This window comes from Onychomys torridus, chromosome 1 (genome assembly GCF_903995425.1).
Source record: "Onychomys torridus chromosome 1, mOncTor1.1, whole genome shotgun sequence".
Taxonomy (NCBI): Eukaryota; Metazoa; Chordata; class Mammalia; order Rodentia; family Cricetidae; genus Onychomys; species Onychomys torridus.
In genome coordinates this window covers 2,920,551-2,945,329 of record NC_050443.1, presented here as the reverse complement: position 1 = coordinate 2,945,329, position 24,779 = coordinate 2,920,551, and the positions used below count along the sequence as shown (strand labels likewise).

The window sequence follows — 24,779 nt, the reverse complement described above, 5'->3', positions numbered from 1 at the left end:
GCTGAGGGCAAGGGACGATTCTCAACTTGGATGCGGGGAGGTGGTACACGGTGTTGGCAGGGAGCACGAGTGAGCCATGCTTTTCTATTTGAAAACCTCACTCTGAATCTCAGCCCTAAACCCAGTGAGAAACCTGAGAGAGGAAGCTCAGAACTGAGCTCCATCACTCTGAGCTGGGAGGCCCCAGAGCCCACTGGCCCTGAGGACCTGACCTACTGGCTCCGGTGGCTTGGAGATGGTCAGAGAAATAACGTTCAGAACACAGTAGACACCCGGGGCGTGGTGGGAGGGCTCGCTCCTGCTTCTTCCGATGATTGTCCCTGTGGGTAGAAAAAGGTGGAAACAGAAGCTCCTCACAAACTGTCAAGGCCTCCACAGGTGAGAGGCAGATTCTCTTGTATTCTGTTTTGTCCGTCCGTCCCCCCCCCCCCCCCCCCCCGAGGCAGGGTGTCCCTGTGGAACTCACTCGGTAGACCAGGCTGGCCTCGAACTCACAGAGATCTGCCTGCCTCTGCCTCCTGAGTGCTGGGATTACAGCGCACCACTGCCCGGCCTCTCTTGTATTCTTAATGGGTGACAGGAGAGCGTGGTGGTGGTGGCGTCTTTGATCCCAGCACCTGGGAGTCAGAGACAGGCGGATCTCTGTGAGTTTGAGGCCAGCCTGGTCTACAGAGCAAGATCCAGGACAGCCAAGTCTACACAGAGAGAGAAGAGAGAGACAGAGAGAGAGAGAGAGAGAGAGAGAGAGAGAGAGAGAGACAGAGAGACAGAGAGAGAGAGACAGAGAGACAGAGAGAGAGAGAGAGAGAGAGAGAGAGAGAGAGAGAGAGAGAGAGAGAGAGAGAGAGAGAGGGACAGAGAGACAGAGAGACACAGAGAGAGAGAGAGACACAGAGAGAGAGAGAGAGAGAGAGAGAGAGAGAGAGAGAGAGAGAGAGAAAAAAAAAAAAAACAGAAGGTGGCAGATTCCACAATCCAACAGACCTGGAGTGAAATCCATACGAGTGAATCTCTGGGTTTTATCACCCACCTTAAATAGAGGAAAAGAGACACAGGTGAAATGGATTCTCATACTTGATGTAGCCCAGTGGGTCCAGGAGGTTCCCTGGCTTTGTAGGATGAGCAAAATCAGCATCCCTAATTTCATACTAGATTATTCCTAGCTCCATGGGTTGCAACTGGCCACATCCCAAGAGCTCACCCATCACGCAATCTTGTGCCTCCCTACTGGACTTCCTATTGGTCTCAGCCACCCACCACGGGGTCCATGACTTACAGAAATGTGAGGACCAGGAAGAGTTGATCTTCCCATTGGTCTTTCTTCCAGTCCCAGCCCCAGAGTGGGAGACAGGAGCAACAACTGTGTCGCCTTTTGTTTTTATTTTGTGACCTGGGTGTGGGTATGGTGTTCTTCACTGAAGCAGGTGGCTAGGTCACTGAAGACAGTGACTTCCTCTCTCCCAGCAGCCCTGGACTGCCATTTGTTCCCCTAGGTAGGGTCTCATGAGTACACCCTCCATACGTGAATGGATATTTAGGGCATTCATCTTGTGTAGGCTTTATACCTGCCACCACAGCTGTTGGGAGTTCATGAGTACTACAGCTATGTCGAGCCCCCAAGACAAGCCCTTCACAAACCCCCACCTTCCGGTTCTTACATTCCTTTCACCCCCTTTCCATGATGTTCTCTGAGCCTTGGAGGGGATGACGGGTGTGTCTTAAACATCCCAACCATACGTGAGTCCCCTGGGTTAATCATGTCACTACAGAGAGCGGCTTCTTTGAACAAGGCTGAGGAGCCATGAAAGTCCCTGGTACAAGTCCATGCACTTGTCCCTACTTGTGGCCTGGAGCATGTCCAAACCCTGGCTCATTCTTAATTAATTAATTTGATTTTCAAGGCAGGGTTTCTCTGTGTAGGCCTGGCTGTCCTGGAACTCACTGTGTAGACCAGGCTGGCCTCGAACTAACTAATTGCCTCCCAAGTGCTGGGCTTAAAGACATGTGCTGCCATACCCAGTCAATTTATTCATTAATGTGTGTGTGTGTGTGTGTGTGTGTGTGTGTGTGTGTGTGTGTGTGTGTTGGTGGTGGTCAGAGTACGTTGTCAGCTGTCTTCCTGTGTGGCTCAAATTTATTTATTACTATCACATGTATGTGTTTGTGTGTGCATGCATAACTGCAAATATGACTCTATATGACCAGCTTAGAATTCACTAGGAAGCCCAGGCTGTCTTTGAACTGAAGAAGTCCTCCTGTCTCAGACTTGCAAGGGGCGACATTGTAGGCACAAACCACGTAGGTTTCTCAGAGTAGGGAAATTTGGGGACAAAGGATTCTTCATTCTGCCCTTATTTTCAGCTCCAAACCCAGTGAGAAACCTGAGTGTGGAAGCCCAGAACACCAGCTCCATCAGCCTGACTTGGGAAGTCCATGCGAACAGCTCCTCCTCCCAGAACCTCACCTACTGGGCCCAGTGCACTAAAGATGGTGGCCAGAACGAGACCCGGAACACAGCAAACACCCGAGTCACCGTGGATGGACTGGATCCTGGCTGTTCATATGAGTGTTCTGTGTGGGCAGTAAGAGAGGGAAAATACAGCTCCAGGAAGACTCTCAATATCTCCACAGGTGAGAGCAGACACTCTTGTATTCTTTCTCCTTAACCAGGTTGGTGAAAGGCAGTTAAGAAGTGACAGGAGAAATCTGCAGGCGTCATGGCCCAGAGGGAATAAAGTGGAAGCCAAGTATGGACGATTCCCTTTTTTATCAGCCACATCAGAAATGAGCAAGACATGGGTCAAAGGGGTCTTCAGGGATGTTTCAAGTTGTCCAACAGGACCTAAACAGCATCCTTTTGCTGACTCTTCCATTTTCCTGTGTGTGTGTGTGTGTGTGTGTGTGTGTGTGTGTGTGTGTGTGCGTGTGTGTGTATTTTGTCTTGCATGTATACATGTGGTTACATGTGTAGGTGTTTGTGTGTGTGAAGGTCCATGGTTGTGGTCAAGAATCATCAACTCATCAGCTCCATTCATTCTAACCTGGACAGACTTCTTGTCTAGACTCTTTTTCTGAAACTGGGACTCATGATAGAACTCTGCCTGTCCTAGAATTCACTATTGTACTCCAGGCCGGCCTTGAGCTCACAGAAATCAAACTTACTCTGCCTCCTGAGTGCTGGGATTAACAGAAAATGCCACCATTCCCACATATTTTGTTTATTTATTATTTGATTTGATTTGATATGTCTTTGTTTATCATGTGTGGGTGATCATGTGGAGTTTCAAGGACAATTTGGTGGGAGTAAATTCTCTCCTTCAGTATGTGGGTCCCAGAAATTGAACTCAGGTAATCAAACTTGGTGGCAATCATTTTTGTCTGCTGAGCCATCTTCATGGCTCCTTCATTTTGAATATCAAGATGTCTGTTTTTATACTAAGCACAGTCCTTCTGGTGGCCTGATTTTCCTTCCCATGCACTCCTATTGGCCCTCCTGTCACAGAGTTTTCCTTTACTTTTACATCACGTCTGTATGATTTTATGTAAATATATAAAACTCTAGGAACAAGAAATGAGAGAAAACAGATAATATTTGTCTTTCTGAGATTGGTTTAGTTCACAAAAAAATTTTTTTCATTCGAGACTGAGTTTTTCTGTGTGTCTGGCTGTCCTGGAACTCACTCTGCAGACCACGCTGGCCTCGAACTCACAGAGTACCTCCGGCCTCTGACTCCTGAGTTCTGGGATTGATGGTTTACACTACCATGCCCTGTTAATTTACTTAAAAATTAAAAAAAAGTTTATGTTATGGGTATTTTATTGCACATGTCTGCGCACCATGTGTGTGTGTGTGTCTGTGCAGCAAGCCAGGAATCATCATTTCCATGGTTTCTGCCTCAGTTCCTGTTTCCAGGTTCCTGTCTTGATGTCCCTCAATGGTGGGACGTAAAGTATGAGTAGAACTGAACCATTTGCTCCCCAAGTTGCTTTAGGTCATACTGTTTTATCACAGCAGTAAAAACTCTATCTGGGCTGGAGAGATGGCTCAGTGGTTAAAAGAACTGGCTGCTTGTCCAGAGGTCCTGAGTTCAATTCCCAGCAACCACATGGTTGCTCACTACCATCTGTAATGTGATCTGGTGCCCTCTTCTGGCCCGCATGCATATATGCAGGCAGAATACTATATGCATAAAAAATAAATCTTAAAAAAATAAAACCTCTATCTAGTGTAGCATGAATTCTTAGAAGGTCTTATTAATAAAAACCAACCTGGAGCCAGGTATTGGTGTGAATACTGGAAGATCAGAGAGGCAGCACAAGCCAAAGCTTCCTCACCTTGAAAATTCCTCAGCTGATCCTGTTTCCTCAGACTGGAAGCTTCTGAGTCCTCATCCAGAATGGATCTCAGCTGAACTGTTGCTCAAAAGCCTAAAAGCTTAACCAGCTCTAGTTCCTGGTCCTCACGCCTTATATACCTTTCAACTTCCTGCCATCACTTCCTGGGATTAAAAGCTCTCTTCCTGGGATTAAAGGGATGAGTCCCCATGCCTGGCAGTTTCCAGTGTGGCTTTAAATTCACAGAGATCCAGATGGATCTCTGCCTCCAGAAGGTTAGGATTAAAGGTGTGAGGGCCACCCTCTCTGGCCTCAATATCTGTCTACTGGCTGTTCCGTTCTCTGAACCCAGATTAGTTTATTAGGGTGCACAATATTTTGGGGGACACAATATCACCACAATCTAGAGTTGGATGGTAGTAGCACATGCCTTGAATCCCAGTACTCAAGAGGCAGAGGCAGGTAGGTCTTTGAGTTCTGGGCCTGCCTGGTCTACAGAGCGAGTTCTAGGACAGCCTGGTCTACACAGAGAAACCCTAAAAAATTAACCATAATAAAAATTAAAGAAACCCTAGCCAAGACAATTCTTGACAGGGTATAACCTGTGCTGCTCATGTACTCAGGGGTGTGGGGTCATGCACTGAAGCTTGACCAACCTACCAGGACCACAACCCTGAGGAAAGCTGACTCTCCTTCCTCTAGTGGCACACTTGCAATGCAGAGCACCCCAGTGAGGGGTGGAATGTCCGTACCCCTCCACCGCTGTGCTGGAGTGTGGGCTGTCTTTGTCTTGGTCAGGATTAGTGCAAGCAATATCCACTGCTGTGAGTTCATGAGTGTGCAATGGTCCTGTCCAGTCCAGAAGGCGCCTCTTAATTAATTAATTAATTAATTAATTAATTAATTAATTAATTAACTTGTGTGTGGATGTGGTGTACATGACACTATGCATACAGAGGTCAAAGACAACTCCCGGAAGTCACTTCTCTCCTTCCACCATGTGGATTGTAGGATGAATTAGATTAGGCAGCAAGCCCCTTAACTAGCAAAGCCAACTCACCAGCCCTCAACATAGTGCTGATTTGCTAGAATTTTATTGCCTAATGTGTGTTTTTTAAATGTTACTGCTGCTGCTGTTGTTGCTGTTCTAATTCTTCCTCCTCCTGGTCCTCCTCGTCCTCCTCGTCCTCCTCGTCCTCCTCGTCCTCCTCCTCCTCGTCCTCCTCGTCCTCCTCCTCCTCCTCCTCCTCCTCGTTCTTGTCCTCCTCCTCCTCCTCCTCCTCCTCCTCCTCCTCCTCCTCCTCCTCCTCCTCTCCTTTTTCCTCTACCTTGTCCTCCTCCACATCCTCCTCCTTCTTTTGAAAGAGAGAGTCTCTCTATTTTGTCGCTCTGGCTGTCCTGGAACTCTATATGTAGACCAGGTTGTTCTTGAAGTCACAGAGGTCCACCTCCTTCTGCCTCTCAAATGCTGGGGTTAAAGGCCTCTGCTTGTATGCCTGGCTCTTTATTCAGTTCTATTTTAGTGTCTGTGTGTGTGTGTGTGTGTGTGTGTGTGTGTGTGTGTGTGTGTTTAGGGTTATTACATTCATGTGTGGCAGTGGATTGTGTGTGTGTGCACATGCCTGTATGTGAGTGTTTGTTCAGAAGCCAGAAATCAACCTAAGATATGGTTTCAGGAGACACACACCTTGTTTTTGAGACAGAGTCTCTTACACAGACATGGACTCACCACTTAGACCAGATCCTCTCTTCCCATATTTATTGGTGAAATTATTAAGGCCACTCCACATAGTTAAAAGGGAGGTTTATTTTGTGGGGTAACTTACAAATGAAGGGATAGGTTTTAGGGTCTGACAAAGGTATGGCGCAGTCCAGCGGTGTTCTCTGGAGAACTCTACTTGGTCTACCTCCAGCATCCAGGGTCCCAGAATCAAGAGAGACCTCTCCTCTCCATCCTGGGACTTCTGCTTCCTCCCTCAGCCCCGCCTTGTGGGGGTGACCATTACCAAAGACTCAATGGGGGTTGGAACTTCCAGGCCAAAGCTGGAATGGCTACCCACTACACAAATTGGCTTCCACAGTGTTGGGAAGACAATTGTGAGCTATCCTGTCATGTTTTTACATGATTTCTGGGGACTGAACTCAGGTCCTCATGATTTATGGCAAATACTGTATTAGATGTGTATTTTCCCCAATCCCTTGTTCGTTTTTTTGAGATAGCATGTCCCTATGTTTCCAAGACTGGCTTGGAACTCAATCTGTTGTCCAGACTGGTTTGATTTGATGGTGCTTGTCACCTAGGAGATTGGAAAGGCATGGTCCCCATCACAGATAGCAGAAAAAAGTGCTGGTCTAGAACTTTGATATTCAGTAGGATTGACATGTGGGTAGCACCAGCAATTCCCTATAGCTGATTGTGGATGCTTTATTTCTCAACTATGGAAAGAGAATCTGTGTGCTCAAGCAGTTCTGTTCACATATATGAAGTTCAAGAACTGCTGTTCTAGCCCAGCATAGTGATACCCAGGTGTGAAGCTAGCACTTAGGAGATAGAGATAGACAGGAGGATCTGAAGGTGAAGGTTATCTTTGGCCACATAGAGAGTGTGAAGGTAACTGGGACCACGGGAGACTGTCCTGGTTAGTTTTGTCAACTTGACATAAGAGAGTGGTATCTGGGAAGAGGGAAGTTTAACTGAGAAAATGCCTTCATTAGATTGCCCTGTGAGGCATTTTCTTGATGACTGAATGATATGGGAAGGCTCAGCCCACTGTCCCACAGTGGGTGGTACCATTCTCTAGGCAGGTGGTCTTGGGGTGTATATGAAAGGAAACTGAGCAAGTCCTGGGCGTCAAGCTAGTCAGCAGCATTTCTCCAGCCTCTGCTTCAGTTCCTGCCTCCAGGTCCTGCCTTGAGTTCCTGCCCTAGGCCTTCATGACAGACTCTAACCTGCAAGCTGAACTAACCTTTTCCTCCCAGTCGCTCTGAGTCATGGTTGCTTTACCACAGAAGCAGAAACCCCACAGAGACAGATGCTCTGTCTGAGGACCAGACCTACTTCATCTCACCAACAAAATATTGAGAGCAACCTGAAAAGTTGGAAAGCACAGTGAGCGCTGGCTGCCCTCCTTTGCTCTGCCCTGATGCTGACCTGTATCTTCTTTGTTAATTTCTCAGCTCCAAACCCGGTGATAAACCTGAGTGTGGAAGCCCAGAACACCAGCTCCATCAGCCTGACTTGGGAAGTCCCTGCGAACAGCTCCTCCTCCGAGGACCTCACCTACTGGGCCCAGTGCACTAAAGATGGTGGCCAGAACGAGACCCGGAGCACAACAGACACCCGAGTCACCGTGGATGGACTGGATCCTGGCTGTTCATATGAGTGTTCTGTGTGGGCAGTAAGAGAGGGAGTCAGCAGCTCCAGGGAGACTCTCAATATCTCCACAGGTGAGAGCAGACACTCTTGTATTCTTTCTCCTTAACCAGGTTGGTGAAAGGCAGTTAAGAAGTGACAAGAGAAATCTGCAGGCGTCATGGCCCAGAGGGAATAAAGTGGAAGCCAAGTATGGACGATTCCCTTTTTTATCAGCCACATCAGAAATGAGCAAGACATGGGTCAAAGGGGTCTTCAGGGATGTTTCAAGTTGTCCAACAGGACCTAAACAGCATCCTTTTGCTGACTCTTCCATTTTCCTGTGTGTGTGTGTGTGTGTGTGTGTGTGTGTGTGTGTGTGTGTGTGTATTTTGTCTTGCATATTTACATGTGGTTACATGTGTAGGTGTTTGTGTGTGTGAAGGTCCATGGTTGTGGTCAAGAATCATCAACTCATCAGCTCCATTCATTCTAAGTACAGACTTCTTGTCTAGACTCTTTTTCTGAAACTGGGACTCATGACAGAACTCTACCTGTCCTAGAATTCACTATTGTACTCCAGGCCGGCCTTGAACTCACAGAAATCAAACTTACTCTGCCTCCTGAGTGCTGGGATTAACAGAAAATGCCACCACTCCCACATATTTTGTTTATTTATTATTTGATTTGATTTGATATGTCTTTGTTTATCATGTGTGTGTGATCACCTGGAGTTTCAAGGACAATTTGGTGGGAGTAAATTCTCTCCTTCAGTATGCGGCTCCCAGATATTGAACTCAGGTAATCAGACTTGGTGGCAATCATCTTTGTCTGCTGAGCCATCTTGGTGGCCCCTTCATTTTGAATATCAAGATGTCTGTTTTTATACTAAGCACAGTCCTTCTCATGGCCTCCTTTTCCTTCCCATGCACTCCTATTGGCCCTCCTGTCACGGAGAATTCCTTTACTTTTACATCAAGTCTATATGATTTTATGTTAGTATATAAACTCGAGGAACAAGAAATGAGAGAAAACAGATAATATTTGTCTTTCTGAGACTGGTTTAATTCACTTAAAATTTTTCATTTGAGACAGAGTTTCTCTGTGTATCTGGCTGTCCTGGAACTCACTCTGTAGACCAGTCCTGCCTGGAACTCACAGAGTAACTCCTGCTGCTGCCTCCTGAGTGCTGGGAGTAATGGTGTACACCACAATGCCCGGATAATTTACTTAAAATTAAAGAAAATTATATTATGGGTATTTTATTGCACATATGTCTGTGCACCATGTATGTGTGTGTGTGTGTGTGTGTGTGTGTGTGTGTGTGTGTGTGTGCAACAAGCCAGGAATCATCATTTCCACGGTTTCTGCCTCAGTTCCTGTTTCCAGATTCCTGTCTTGACATCCGTCAATGATGGGATGTAAAGCATGAGTGGAACTGAACCCTTTGCTCCTTGAGGTGCTTTTGGTCATACTGTTTTATCACAGCAGTAAAAACTCTATCTGGGCTGGAGAGATGGCTCAGTGGTTAAAAGTTCTGGCTGCTTGTCCAGAGGTCCTGAGTTCAATTCCCAGCAACCACATGGTTGCTCACAACCATCTGTAATGAGAACTGTGAGAACTGGCTCCCTCTTCTGGCCTGCAGGCATACATGCAGGCAGAATACTATATGCATAATAAATAAACTTTAAAAAGACACCTCTATCTAGTGTAGCATGAATTCTTAGAAGGTCTTATTAATAAAAACAAACCTGAGGCAGGTATTGGGGTGAATACTGGAAGATCAGAGAAGCAGAACAAGCCACAGCCACCTCACCTTGACAATTCCTTAGCTGATCCTGTTTCCTCAGACTGGAAGTCTCTGAGTCCTCATCCAGAATGGATCTCAGCTGAATTGCTGCTCAAAAGCCTAAAAGCTTAACCAGCTCTAGTTCCTGGTCCTCACGCCTTATATACCTTTCTGCTTCCTGCCATCACTTCCTGGGATTAAAAGCTCCCTTCCTGGGATCAAAGGGGTGAGTCCCCATGCCTGGCTGTTTCCAGTGTGGCTTTAAATTCACAGAGATCCAGATGGATCTCTGCCTCCAGAAGGTTAGGATTAAAGGTGTCAGTGCCACCATTTTCTGGCCTCAATGTCTGTCTACTGGCTGTTCTGTTCTCTGAACCCAGATTAGTTTATTAGGGTGCACAATATTTTGGGGGACACAATATCACCACAATCTAGAGTTGGATGGTGGTGGCACATGCCTTGAATCCCAGTACTCAAGAGGCAGAGGCAGGTAGGTCTTTGAGTTCTGGGCCTGCCTGGTCTACAGAGTGAGTTCCAGGACAGCCTGGTCTACACAGAGAAACCCTAAAAAATTAACCATAATAAAAATTAAAGAAACCCTAACCAAGACAATTCTCGACAGGGTATAACCTGTGCTGCTCATGTACTCATGGGTGTGGGGTCATGCACTGAAGCTTGACCAACCTACCAGGACCACAACCCTGAGGAAAGCTGACTCTCCTTCCTCTAGTGGCACACTTGCAATGCAGAGCACCCCAGTGAGGGGTGGAATGTCCATACCCCTCCACCGCTGTGCTGGAGTGTGGGCTGTCTTGGTCTTGGTCAGGATTAGTGCAAGCAATATCCACTGCTGTGAGTTCATGAGTGTGCAACGGTCCTGTCCAGTCCAGAAGGCGCCTATTATTAATTAATTATTTAATTAATTAATTAATTAGTGTGTGGATGTGGTGTACATGACACTGTGCATACAGAGGTCAAAGATAACTCCCGGAAGTCACTACTGTCCTTCCACCATGTGGATTGTAGGATGAATTAGATTAGGCAGCAAGCCCCTTAACTAGCAAAGCCAACTCACCAGCCCTCAACATAGTGCTGATTTGCTAGAATTTTATTGCCTAATGTGTGTTTTTTAAATGTTACTGCTGCTGCTGTTGTTGCTGTTCTAATTCTTCCTCCTCCTGGTCCTCCTCGTCCTCCTCGTCCTCCTCGTCCTCCTCCTCCTCGTCCTCCTCGTCCTCCTCCTCCTCCTCGTCCTCCTCGTTCTTGTCCTCCTCCTCCTCCTCCTCCTCCTCCTCCTCCTCCTCCTCTCCTCTTTTTCCTCTACCTTGTCCTCCTCCACATCCTCCTCCTTCTTTTGAAAGAGAGAGTCTCTCTATTTTGTCGCTCTGGCTGTCCTGGAACTCTATATGTAGACCAGGTTGTTCTTGAAGTCACAGAGGTCCACCTCCTTCTGCCTCTCAAATGCTGGGGTTAAAGGCCTCTGCTTGTATGCCCGGCTCTTTATTCAGTTCTATTTTAGTGTCTGTGTGTGTGTGTGTGTGTGTGTGTGTGTGTGTGTGTGTGTGTTTAGGGTTGTTACATTCATGTGTGGCAGTGGATTGTGTGTGTGTGCACATGCCTGTATGTGAGTGTTTGTTCAGAAGCCAGAAATCAAGCATAGATATGGTTCTTCAGGAGACACCCACCTTGTTTTTGAGACAGAGTCTCTTACGCAGACATGGACTCACCACTTAGACCAGATCCTCTCTTCCCATATTTATTGGTGAAATTATTAAGGCCAGTCCACATAGTTAAAAGGGAGGTTTATTTTGTGGGGTAACTTACAAATGAAGGGATAGGTTTTAGGGTCTGACAAAGGTATGGCGCAGTCCAGCGGTGTTCTCTGGAGAACTCTACTTGGTCTACCTCCAGCATCCAGGGTCCCAGAATCAAGAGAGACCTCTCCTCTCCATCCTGGGACTTCTGCTTCCTCCCTCAGCCCCGCCTTGTGGGGGTGACCATTACCAAAGACTCAATGGGGGTTGGAACCTCCAGGCCAAAGCTGGAATGGCTACCCACTACACATATTGGCTTCCACAGTGTTGTGAAGACAATTGTGAGCCATCCTGTCATGTTTTTACATGAGTTCTGGGGACTGAACTCAGGTCCTCATGATTTATGGCAAATACTGTATTAGATGTGTATTTTCCCCAATCCCTTGTTCGATTTTTGAGATAGCATGTCCCTATGTTTCCAAGACTGGCTTGGAACTCAATCTGTTGTCCAGACTGGTTTGATTTGATGGTGCTTGTCACCTAGGAGATTGGAAAGGCATGGTCCCCATCACAGATAGCAGAAAAAAGTGCTGGTCTAGAACTTTGATATTCAGTAGGATTGACATGTGGGTAGCACCAGCAATTCCCTATAGCTGATTGTGGATGCTTTATTTCTCAACTATGGAAAGAGAATCTGTGTGCTCAAGCAGTTCTGTTCACATATATGAAGTTCAAGAACTGCTGGTCTAGCCCAGCATAGTGATACCCAGGTGTGAAGCTAGCACTTAGGAGATAGAGATAGACAGGAGGATCTGAAGGTGAAGGTTATCTTTGGCCACATAGAGAGTGTGAAGGTAACTGGGACCACGGGAGACTGTCCTGGTTAGTTTTGTCAACTTGACATAAGAGAGTGGTATCTGGGAAGAGGGAAGTTTAACTGAGAAAATGCCTTCATTAGATTGCCCTGTGAGGCATTTTCTTGATGACTGAATGATATGGGAAGGCTCAGCCCACTGTCCCACAGTGGGTGGTACCATTCTCTAGGCAGGTGGTCTTGGGGTGTATATGAAAGGAAACTGAGCAAGTCCTGGGCATCAAGCTAGTCAGCAGCATTTCTCCAGCCTCTGCTTCAGTTCCTGCCTCCAGGTTCTGCCATGAGTTCCTGCCCTAGGCCTTCATGACAGACTCTAACCTGCAAGCTGAACTAACCTTTTCCTCCCAGTCACTCTGAGTCATGGTTGCTTTACCACAGAAGCAGAAACCCCACAGAGACAGATGCTCTGTCTGAGGACCAGACCTACATCATCTCACCAACAAAATATTGAGAGCAACCTGAAAACTTGGAAAGCACAGTGACCACTGGCTGCCCTCCTTTGCTCTGCCCTGATACTGACTTGTATCTTCTTTGTTAATTTCTCAGCTCCAAACCCAGTGAGAAACCTGAGTGTGGAAGCCCAGAACACCAGCTCCATCAGCCTGACTTGGGAAGTCCCTGCGAACAGCTCCTCCTCCGAGGACCTCACCTACTGGGCCCAGTGCACTAAAGATGGTGGCCAGAACGAGACCCGGAGCACAACAGACACCCGAGTCACCGTGGATGGACTGGATCCTGGCTGTTCATATGAGTGTTCTGTGTGGGCAGTAAGAGAGGGAGTCAGCAGCTCCAGGGAGACTCTCAATATCTCCACAGGTGAGAGCAGACACTCTTGTATTCTTTCTCCTTAACCAGGTTGGTGAAAGGCAGTTAAGAAGTGACAAGAGAAATCTGCAGGCGTCATGGCCCAGAGGGAATAAAGTGGAAGCCAAGTATGGACGATTCCCTTTTTTATCAGCCACATCAGAAATGAGCAAGACATGGGTCAAAGGGGTCTTCAGGGATGTTTCAAGTTGTCCAACAGGACCTAAACAGCATCCTTTTGCTGACTCTTCCATTTTCCTGTGTGTGTGTGTGTGTGTGTGTGTGTGTGTGTGTGTGTGTGTGTGTATTTTGTCTTGCATATTTACATGTGGTTACATGTGTAGGTGTTTGTGTGTGTGAAGGTCCATGGTTGTGGTCAAGAATCATCAACTCATCAGCTCCATTCATTCTAAGTACAGACTTCTTGTCTAGACTCTTTTTCTGAAACTGGGACTCATGACAGAACTCTACCTGTCCTAGAATTCACTATTGTACTCCAGGCCGGCCTTGAACTCACAGAAATCAAACTTACTCTGCCTCCTGAGTGCTGGGATTAACAGAAAATGCCACCACTCCCACATATTTGTTTATTTATTATTTGATTTGATTTGATATGTCTTTGTTTATCATGTGTGTGTGATCACCTGGAGTTTCAAGGACAATTTGGTGGGAGTAAATTCTCTCCTTCAGTATGCGGCTCCCAGATATTGAACTCAGGTAATCAGACTTGGTGGCAATCATCTTTGTCTGCTGAGCCATCTTGGTGGCCCCTTCATTTTGAATATCAAGATGTCTGTTTTTATACTAAGCACAGTCCTTCTCATGGCCTCCTTTTCCTTCCCATGCACTCCTATTGGCCCTCCTGTCACGGAGAATTCCTTTACTTTTACATCAAGTCTATATGATTTTATGTTAGTATATAAAACTCGAGGAACAAGAAATGAGAGAAAACAGATAATATTTGTCTTTCTGAGACTGGTTTAATTCACTTAAAATTTTTCATTTGAGACAGAGTTTCTCTGTGTATCTGGCTGTCCTGGAACTCACTCTGTAGACCAGTCCTGCCTGGAACTCACAGAGTAACTCCTGCTGCTGCCTCCTGAGTGCTGGGAGTAATGGTGTACACCACAATGCCCGGATAATTTACTTAAAATTAAAGAAAATTATATTATGGGTATTTTATTGCACATATGTCTGTGCACCATGTATGTGTGTGTGTGTGTGTGTGTGTGTGTGTGTGTGTGTGTGTGTGCAACAAGCCAGGAATCATCATTTCCACGGTTTCTGCCTCAGTTTCCTGTTTCCAGATTCCTGTCTTGACATCCGTCAATGATGGGATGTAAAGCATGAGTGGAACTGAACCCTTTTGCTCCTTGAGGTGCTTTTGGTCATACTGTTTTATCACAGCAGTAAAAACTCTATCTGGGCTGGAGAGATGGCTCAGTGGTTAAAAGTTCTGGCTGCTTGTCCAGAGGTCCTGAGTTCAATTCCAGCAACCACATGGTTGCTCACAACCATCTGTAATGAGAACTGTGAGAACTGGCTCCCTCTTCTGGCCTGCAGGCATACATGCAGGCAGAATACTATATGCATAATAAATAAAACTTTAAAAAGACACCTCTATCTAGTGTAGCATGAATTCTTAGAAGGTCTTATTAATAAAAACAAACCTGAGGCAGGTATTGGGGTGAATACTGGAAGATCAGAGAAGCAGAACAAGCCACAGCCACCTCACCTTGACAATCCTTAGCTGATCCTGTTTCCCTCAGACTGGAAGTCTCTGAGTCCTCATCCAGAATGGATCTCAGCTGAATTGCTGCTCAAAAGCCTAAAAGCTTAACCAGCTCTAGTTCCTGGTCCTCACGCCTTATATACCTTTCTGCTTCCTGCCATCACTTCCTGGGATTAAAAGCTCCCTTCCTGGGATTAAAGGGGTGAGTCCCCATGCCTGGCTGTTTCCAGTGTGGCTTTAAATTCACAGAGATCCAGATGGATCTCTGCCTCCAGAAGGTTAGGATTAAAGGTGTCAGTGCCACCATTTTCTGGCCTCAATGTCTGTCTACTGGCTGTTCTGTTCTCTGAACCCAGATTAGTTTATTAGGGTGCACAATATTTTGGGGGACACAATATCACCACAATCTAGAGTTGGATGGTGGTGGCACATGCCTTGAATCCCAGTACTCAAGAGGCAGAGGCAGGTAGGTCTTTGAGTTCTGGGCCTGCCTGGTCTACAGAGTGAGTTCCATGACAGCCTGGTCTACACAGAGAAACCCTAAAAAATTAACCATAATAAAAATTAAAGAAACCCTAACCAAGACAATTCTCGACAGGGTATAACCTGTGCTGCTCATGTACTCATGGGTGTGGGGTCATGCACTGAAGCTTGACCAACCTACCAGGACCACAACCCTGAGGAAAGCTGACTCTCCTTCCTCTAGTGGCACACTGCCAATGCAGAGCACCCCAGTGAGGGGTGGAATGTCCATACCCCTCCACCGCTGTGCTGGAGTGTGGGCTGTCTTGGTCTTGGTCAGGATTAGTGCAAGCAATATCCACTGCTGTGAGTTCATGAGTGTGCAACGGTCCTGTCCAGTCCAGAAGGCGCCTATTATTAATTAATTAAATAATTAATTAATTAATTAGTGTGTGGATGTGGTGTACATGACACTGTGCATACAGAGGTCAAAGATAACTCCCGGAAGTCACTACTGTCCTTCCACCATGTGGATTGTAGGATGAATTAGATTAGGCAGCAAGCCCCTTAACTAGCAAAGCCAACTCACCAGCCCTCAACATAGTGCTGATTTGCTAGAATTTTATTGCCTAATGTGTGTTTTTTAAATGTTACTGCTGCTGCTGTTGTTGCTGTTCTAATTCTTCCTCCTCCTGGTCCTCCTCGTCCTCCTCGTCCTCCTCGTCCTCCTCCTCCTCGTCCTCCTCGTCCTCCTCCTCCTCCTCGTCCTCCTCGTTCTTGTCCTCCTCCTCCTCCTCCTCCTCCTCCTCCTCCTCCTCCTCCTCCTCTCCTCTTTTTCCTCTACCTTGTCCTCCTCCACATCCTCCTCCTTCTTTTGAAAGAGAGAGTCTCTCTATTTTGTCGCTCTGGCTGTCCTGGAACTCTATATGTAGACCAGGTTGTTCTTGAAGTCACAGAGGTCCACCTCCTTCTGCCTCTCAAATGCTGGGGTTAAAGGCCTCTGCTTGTATGCCCGGCTCTTTATTCAGTTCTATTTTAGTGTCTGTGTGTGTGTGTGTGTGTGTGTGTGTGTGTGTGTGTGTGTGTGTTTAGGGTTGTTACATTCATGTGTGGCAGTGGATTGTGTGTGTGTGCACATGCCTGTATGTGAGTGTTTGTTCAGAAGCCAGAAATCAACCTAAGATATGGTTCTTCAGGAGACACACACCTTGTTTTTGAGACAGAGTCTCTTACGCAGACATGGACTCACCACTTAGACCAGATCCTCTCTTCCCATATTTATTGGTGAAATTATTAAGGCCAGTCCACATAGTTAAAAGGGAGGTTTATTTTGTGGGGTAACTTACAAATGAAGGGATAGGTTTTAGGGTCTGACAAAGGTATGGCGCAGTCCAGCGGTGTTCTCTGGAGAACTCTACTTGGTCTACCTCCAGCATCCAGGGTCCCAGAATCAAGAGAGACCTCTCCTCTCCATCCTGGGACTTCTGCTTCCTCCCTCAGCCCCGCCTTGTGGGGGTGACCATTACCAAAGACTCAATGGGGGTTGGAACCTCCAGGCCAAAGCTGGAATGGCTACCCACTACACATATTGGCTTCCACAGTGTTGTGAAGACAATTGTGAGCCATCCTGTCATGTTTTTACATGAGTTCTGGGGACTGAACTCAGGTCCTCATGATTTATGGCAAATACTGTATTAGATGTGTATTTTCCCCAATCCCTTGTTCGATTTTTGAGATAGCATGTCCCTATGTTTCCAAGACTGGCTTGGAACTCAATCTGTTGTCCAGACTGGTTTGATTTGATGGTGCTTGTCACCTAGGAGATTGGAAAGGCATGGTCCCCATCACAGATAGCAGAAAAAAGTGCTGGTCTAGAACTTTGATATTCAGTAGGATTGACATGTGGGTAGCACCAGCAATTCCCTATAGCTGATTGTGGATGCTTTATTTCTCAACTATGGAAAGAGAATCTGTGTGCTCAAGCAGTTCTGTTCACATATATGAAGTTCAAGAACTGCTGGTCTAGCCCAGCATAGTGATACCCAGGTGTGAAGCTAGCACTTAGGAGATAGAGATAGACAGGAGGATCTGAAGGTGAAGGTTATCTTTGGCCACATAGAGAGTGTGAAGGTAACTGGGACCACGGGAGACTGTCCTGGTTAGTTTTGTCAACTTGACATAAGAGAGTGGTATCTGGGAAGAGGGAAGTTTAACTGAGAAAATGCCTTCATTAGATTGCCCTGTGAGGCATTTTCTTGATGACTGAATGATATGGGAAGGCTCAGCCCACTGTCCCACAGTGGGTGGTACCATTCTCTAGGCAGGTGGTCTTGGGGTGTATATGAAAGGAAACTGAGCAAGTCCTGGGCATCAAGCTAGTCAGCAGCATTTCTCCAGCCTCTGCTTCAGTTCCTGCCTCCAGGTTCTGCCATGAGTTCCTGCCCTAGGCCTTCATGACAGACTCTAACCTGCAAGCTGAACTAACCTTTTCCTCCCAGTCACTCTGAGTCATGGTTGCTTTACCACAGAAGCAGAAACCCCACAGAGACAGATGCTCTGTCTGAGGACCAGACCTACATCATCTCACCAACAAAATATTGAGAGCAACCTGAAAACTTGGAAAGCACAGTGACCACTGGCTGCCCTCCTTTGCTCTGCCCTGATACTGACTTGTATCTTCTTTGTTAATTTCTCAGCTCCAAACCCAGTGAGAAACCTGAGTGTGGAAGCCCAGAACACCAGCTCCATCAGCCTGACTTGGGAAGTCCCTGCGAACAGCTCCTCCTCCGAGGACCTCACCTACTGGGCCCAGTGCACTAAAGATGGTGGCCAGAACGAGACCCGGAGCACAACAGACACCCGAGTCACCGTGGATGGACTGGATCCTGGCTGTTCATATGAGTGTTCTGTGTGGGCAGTAAGAGAGGGAGTCAGCAGCTCCAGGGAGACTCTCAATATCTCCACAGGTGAGAGCAGACACTCTTGTATTCTTTCTCCTTAACCAGGTTGGTGAAAGGCAGTTAAGAAGTGACAAGAGAAATCTGCAGGCGTCATGGCCCAGAGGGAATAAAGTGGAAGCCAAGTATGGACGATTCCCTTTTTTATCAGCCACATCAGAAATGAGCAAGACATGGGTCAAAGGGGTCTTCAGGGATGTTTCAAGTTGTCCAACAGGACCTAAACAGCATCCTTTTGCTGACTCTTCCATTTTCCTGTGTGTGTGTGTGTGTGTGTGTGTGTGTGTGTGTGTGTGTGTATTTTGTCTTGCATATTTACATGTGGTTACATGTGTAGGTGTTTGTGTGTGTGAAGGTCCATGGTTGTGGTCAAGAATCATCAACTCATCAGCTCCATTCATTCTAAGTACAGACTTCTTGTCTAGACTCTTTTTCTGAAACTGGGACTCATGACAGAACTCTACCTGTCCTAGAATTCACTATTGTACTCCAGGCCGGCCTTGAACTCACAGAAATCAAACTTACTCTGCCTCCTGAGTGCTGGGATTAACAGAAAATGCCACCACTCCCACATATTTTGTTTATTTATTATTTGATTTGATTTGATATGTCTTTGTTTATCATGTGTGTGTGATCACCTGGAGTTTCAAGGACAATTTGGTGGGAGTAAATTCTCTCCTTCAGTATGCGGCTCCCAGATATTGAACTCAGGTAATCAGACTTGGTGGCAATCATCTTTGTCTGCTGAGCCATCTTGGTGGCCCCTTCATTTTGAATATCAAGATGTCTGTTTTTATACTAAGCACAGTCCTTCTCATGGCCTCCTTTTCCTTCCCATGCACTCCTATTGGCCCTCCTGTCACGGAGAATTCCTTTACTTTTACATCAAGTCTATATGATTTTATGTTAGTATATAAAACTCGAGGAACAAGAAATGAGAGAAAACAGATAATATTTGTCTTTCTGAGACTGGTTTAATTCACTTAAAATTTTTCATTTGAGACAGAGTTTCTCTGTGTATCTGGCTGTCCTGGAACTCACTCTGTAGACCAGTCCTGCCTGGAACTCACAGAGTAACTCCTGCTGCTGCCTCCTGAGTGCTGGGAGTAATGGTGTACACCACAATGCCCGGATAATTTACTTAAAATTAAAGAAAATTATATTATGGGTATTTTATTGCACATATGTCTGTGCACCATGTATGTGTGTGTGTGTGTGTGTGTGTGTGTGTGTGTGTGTGTGTGTGTGTGCAACAAGCCAGGAATCATCATTTCCACGGTTTCTGCCTCAGTTCCTGTTTCCAGATTCCTGTCTTGACATCCGTCAATGATGGGATGTAAAGCATGAGTGGAACTGAACCCTTTGCTCCTTGAGGTGCTTTTGGTCATACTGTTTTATCACAGCAGTAAAAACTCTATCTGGGCTGGAGAGATGGCTCAGTGGTTAAAAGTTCTGGCTGCTTGTCCAGAGGTCCTGAGTTCAATTCCCAGCAACCACATGGTTGCTCACAACCATCTGTAATGAGAACTGTGAGAACTGGCTCCCTCTTCTGGCCTGCAGGCATACATGCAGGCAGAATACTATATGCATAATAAATAAAACTTTAAAAAGACACCTCTATCTAGTGTAGCATGAATTCTTAGAAGGTCTTATTAATAAAAACAAACCTGAGGCAGGTATTGGGGTGAATACTGGAAGATCAGAGAAGCAGAACAAGCCACAGCCACCTCACCTTGACAATTCCTTAGCTGATCCTGTTTCCTCAGACTGGAAGTCTCTGAGTCCTCATCCAGAATGGATCTCAGCTGAATTGCTGCTCAAAAGCCTAAAAGCTTAACCAGCTCTAGTTCCTGGTCCTCACGCCTTATATACCTTTCTGCTTCCTGCCATCACTTCCTGGGATTAAAAGCTCCCTTCCTGGGATCAAAGGGGTGAGTCCCCATGCCTGGCTGTTTCCAGTGTGGCTTTAAATTCACAGAGATCCAGATGGATCTCTGCCTCCAGAAGGTTAGGATTAAAGGTGTCAGTGCCACCATTTTCTGGCCTCAATGTCTGTCTACTGGCTGTTCTGTTCTCTGAACCCAGATTAGTTTATTAGGGTGCACAATATTTTGGGGGACACAATATCACCACAATCTAGAGTTGGATGGTAGTGGCACATGCCTTGAATCCCAGTACTCAAGAGGCAGAGGCAGGTAGGTCTTTGAGTTCTGGGCCTGCCTGGTCTACAGAGTGAGTTCCAGGACAGCCTGGTCTACACAGAGAAACCCTAAAAAATTAACCATAATAAAAATTAAAGAAACCCTAACCAAGACAATTCTCGACAGGGTATAACCTGTGCTGCTCATGTACTCATGGGTGTGGGGTCATGCACTGAAGCTTGACCAACCTACCAGGACCACAACCCTGAGGAAAGCTGACTCTCCTTCCTCTAGTGGCACACTGCCAATGCAGAGCACCCCAGTGAGGGGTGGAATGTCCATACCCCTCCACCGCTGTGCTGGAGTGTGGGCTGTCTTGGTCTTGGTCAGGATTAGTGCAAGCAATATCCACTGCTGTGAGTTCATGAGTGTGCAACGGTCCTGTCCTGTCCAGAAGGTGCCTCTGCCTCTTATCTTCCTGCCCTCTTCCTCTGTCTTGTTCCCTGAGCCTCCAAGGCTACTGTACTTTTATTTATTTATTTGTGTGTGTGTGTGTGTGTGTGTGTGTGTGTGTGTGTGTGTGTGTGGTGTCCATGACACTATGAACACAGAGGTCATAGACAACTCCTGGAAGTCACTTTTATCCTTCCACTATGTGGGTTGCAGGTTGAACTCAGTTCTTAGATTAAGCAGCAAGCCCCTTAACTAGCAAAGCCAACTCACTTGCCCTCAACATAGTTCTGATATGCTAGAATTTATTGATTAATGTGTGTGTATTTTTTTGTTTGTTTGGTTTTTTTTGTTTGTTTTTCTTTTTTTTTGTTTTTTTAGGTGAGGACCGAAACCAGGGCCATGTGCTTGCTAGGCAAGCGCTCTACCACTGAGCTAAATGCCCAAGCCTATTGTTTTTCGAGACAGGGTTTCTCTGTGTAACTTTGCACCTTTCCTGGAACTCCCTTGGTAGCCCAGGCTGGCATCGAACTCACAGTGATCTGCCTGGCTCTGCCTCCTGAGTGCTGTGATTAAAGGCGTGTGCCACCATGACCGGACATGTTTGTGTTTCATAATGTTACTGCTGCTATTGTTGTTGCTATTCTAATTCTTCTTCTTCCTCTTCTTCTTCCTCCTCTTCCTTCTCCTCCTCCTCCTCCTCCACCACCACCTCCTTTTCCTTCTTTACCTCCTCCCTCACCTCCTCCTCCTTCCTTTGAAAGAGAGAGTCTCTCTATTTTGTCGCTCTGGCTGTCCTGGAACTCTATATGTAGACCAGGTTGTTCTTGAAGTCACAGAGGTCCACCTGCTTCTGCCTCTCAAATGCTGGGGTTAAAGGCCTCTGCTTGTATGCCCGGCTCTTTATTCAGTTCTATTACTCTCTCTCTCTCTCTCTCTCTCTCTCTCTCTCTCTGTGTGTGTGTGTGTGTGTGTGTGTGTGTTGTTTGTGTGTGTGTGTGTGTGTGTGTGTGTGTGTGTGTGTATGTTTAGGGTTATTACATTCATGTGTGGCAGTGGATTGTGTGTGTGTGCACATGCCTATGTGAGTGTTGGTTCAGAAGCCAGAAATCAACCTTAGATGTGGTTCCTCAGGAGTCACCCACCTTGTTTTTGAGACAGAGTCTCTTACTCAGACATGGACTCACTACTTACACCAGATCCTCTCTTCCCATATTGGCTTCCACAGTGTTGGGAAGACAAGTGTGAGACATCCTGTCATGTTTTTTTTTTACATGGGTTCTGGGGACTGAACTCAGGTCCTCATGATTATATGGCAAATACTGTGTCAGATGAGCTATTTCCCCAGTCCCTTGTTTACTTTTTGAGATAGCATCTCCCTATGTTTCCAAGACTGGCTTGGAACTGAATATGTTGTCCAGACTGGTTTGATTTGATGGTGTTTGTCTCCTGGGCTATTGGAAAGGCATGGTCCCCATCACAAACAGCAGAAGAAAATGCTGGTCTAGAACTTTGATATTCAGTATGATTGACATGTGGGTAGCACCAGCATTCCCTACATACAGCTGATGGGGATGCTCTATTTCTCAACTATGGAAAGAGAATCTGTGTGCTCAAGCAGTTCTGGTTACATATATTTGAAGTTCAAGAACTGCTGGTCTAGCCCAGCATAGTGAAACCCAGGTGTAATGCTAGCACTTAGGAGATAGAGATAAGAGGATCTGAAAGTGAAGGTTATCCTTGGCTACATAGAGAGTGTGAAGGGAACTGGGACCAGGTGAGACTGTCCTGGTTAGTTTTGTCAACTTGACATAGGAGAATGGCATCTGGGAAGAGGGAAGTTTAATTGAAAAAATTCCTTCATTAGATTGCCCTATGGGGCATTTTCTTGATGACTGAATGATATGGGAAGGCTCAGCCCACAGTCCCACAGTGGGTGGTACCATTCTCTAGGCAGGTGGTCTTGGGGTGTATATGAAAGGAAACTGAGCAAGTCCTGGGCATCAAGCTAGTCAGCAGCATTTCTCCAGCCTCTGCTTCAGTTCCTGCCTCCAGGTTCTGCCATGAGTTCCTGCTCTAGGCCTTCATGACAGACTCTAACCTGCAAGCTGAACTAACCTTTTCCTCCCAGTCACTCTGAGTCATGGTTGCTTTACCACAGAAGCAGAAACCCCACAGAGACAGATGCTCTGTCTGAGGACCAGACCTACATCATCTCACCAACAAAATATTGAGAGCAACCTGAAAACTTGGAAAGCACAGTGACCACTGGCTGCCCTCCTTTGCTCTGCCCTGATACTGACTTGTATCTTCTTTGTTAATTTCTCAGCTCCAAACCCAGTGAGAAACCTGAGTGTGGAAGCCCAGAACACCAGCTCCATCAGCCTGACTTGGGAAGTCCCTGCGAACAGCTCCTCCTCCGAGGACCTCACCTACTGGGCCCAGTGCACTAAAGATGGTGGACAGAATGAGACCCGGAGCACAACAGACACCCGAGTCACCGTGGATGGACTGGATCCTGGCTGTTCATATGAGTGTTCTGTGTGGGCAGTAAGAGAGGGAGTCAGCAGCTCCAGGGAGACTCTCAATATCTCCACAGGTGAGAGCAGACACTCTTGTATTCTTTCTCCTTAACCAGGTTGGTGAAAGGCAGTTAAGAAGTGACAAGAGAAATCTGCAGGCGTCATGGCCCAGAGGGAATAAAGTGGAAGCCAAGTATGGACGATTCCCTTTTTTATCAGCCACATCAGAAATGAGCAAGACATGGGTCAAAGGGGTCTTCAGGGATGTTTCAAGTTGTCCAACAGGACCTAAACAGCATCCTTTTGCTGACCTTTCCATTTCCCTGTGTGTGTGTGTGTGTGTGTGTGTGTGTGTGTGTGTGTGTGTGTGTGTGCGTGTGTGTGTATTTTGTCTTGCATATTTACATGTGGTTACATGTGTAGGTGTTTGTGTGTGTGAAGGTCCATGGTTGTGGTCAAGAATCATCAACTCATCAGCTCCATTCATTCTAACCTGGACAGACTTCTTGTCTAGACTCTTTTTCTGAAACTGGGACTCATGACAGAACTCTACCTGTCCTAGAATTCACTATTGTACTCCAGGCCGGCCTTGAACTCACAGAAATCAAACTTACTCTGCCTCCTGAGTGCTGGGATTAACAGAAAATGCCACCACTCCCACATATTTTGTTTATTTATTATTTGATTTGATTTGATATGTCTTTGTTTATCATGTGTGTGTGATCACCTGGAGTTTCAAGGACAATTTGGTGGGAGTAAATTCTCTCCTTCAGTATGCGGCTCCCAGATATTGAACTCAGGTAAATCAGACTTGGTTGGCAATCATCTTTGTCTGCTGAGCCATCTTGGTGGCCCCTTCATTTTGAATATCAAGATGTCTGTTTTTATACTAAGCACAGTCCTTCTCAATGGCCTCCTTTTCCTTCCATGCACTCCTATTGGCCCTCCTGTCACGGAGAATTCCTTTACTTTTACATCAAGTCTATATGATTTTATGTTTAGTATATAAAACTCGAGGAACAAGAAATGAGAGAAAACAGATAATATTTGTCTTTCTGAGACTGGTTTAATTCACTTAAAATTTTTCATTTGAGACAGAGTTTCTCTGTGTATCTGGCTGTCCTGGAACTCACTCTGTAGACCAGTCCTGCCTGGAACTCACAGAGTAACTCCTGCTGCTGCCTCCTGAGTGCTGGGAGTAATGGTGTACACCACAATGCCCGGATAATTTACTTAAAATTAAAGAAAATTATATTATGGGTATTTTATTGCACATATGTCTGTGCACCATGTATGTGTGTGTGTGTGTGTGTGTGTGTGTGTGTGTGTGTGTGTGTGTGTGTGTGCAACAAGCCAGGAATCATCATTTCCACGGTTTCTGCCTCAGTTCCTGTTTCCAGATTCCTGTCTTGACATCCGTCAATGATGGGATGTAAAGCATGAGTGGAACTGAACCCTTTGCTCCTTGAGGTGCTTTTGGTCATACTGTTTTATCACAGCAGTAAAAACTCTATCTGGGCTGGAGAGATGGCTCAGTGGTTAAAAGTTCTGGCTGCTTGTCCAGAGGTCCTGAGTTCAATTCCCAGCAACCACATGGTTGCTCACAA

General features: G+C 46.2%; 1 protein-coding gene across 1 annotated transcript in view; it reads left to right on the top strand.

The window, feature by feature from the left end:
* The window catches only part of Ptprh (protein tyrosine phosphatase receptor type H), a 57,551-nt gene that overhangs the window by 900 nt on the left and 31,872 nt on the right, over nucleotides 1-24,779 (top strand). Inside the window, exons 3-6 of the mRNA XM_036167587.1 lie at nucleotides 7,672-7,782; nucleotides 12,651-12,920; nucleotides 17,799-18,068; nucleotides 22,980-23,249. Of these exons, the coding sequence (XP_036023480.1) occupies nucleotides 7,672-7,782; nucleotides 12,651-12,920; nucleotides 17,799-18,068; nucleotides 22,980-23,249 (921 nt within the window). The remainder of the gene's footprint in view (nucleotides 1-7,671; nucleotides 7,783-12,650; nucleotides 12,921-17,798; nucleotides 18,069-22,979; nucleotides 23,250-24,779) is intronic.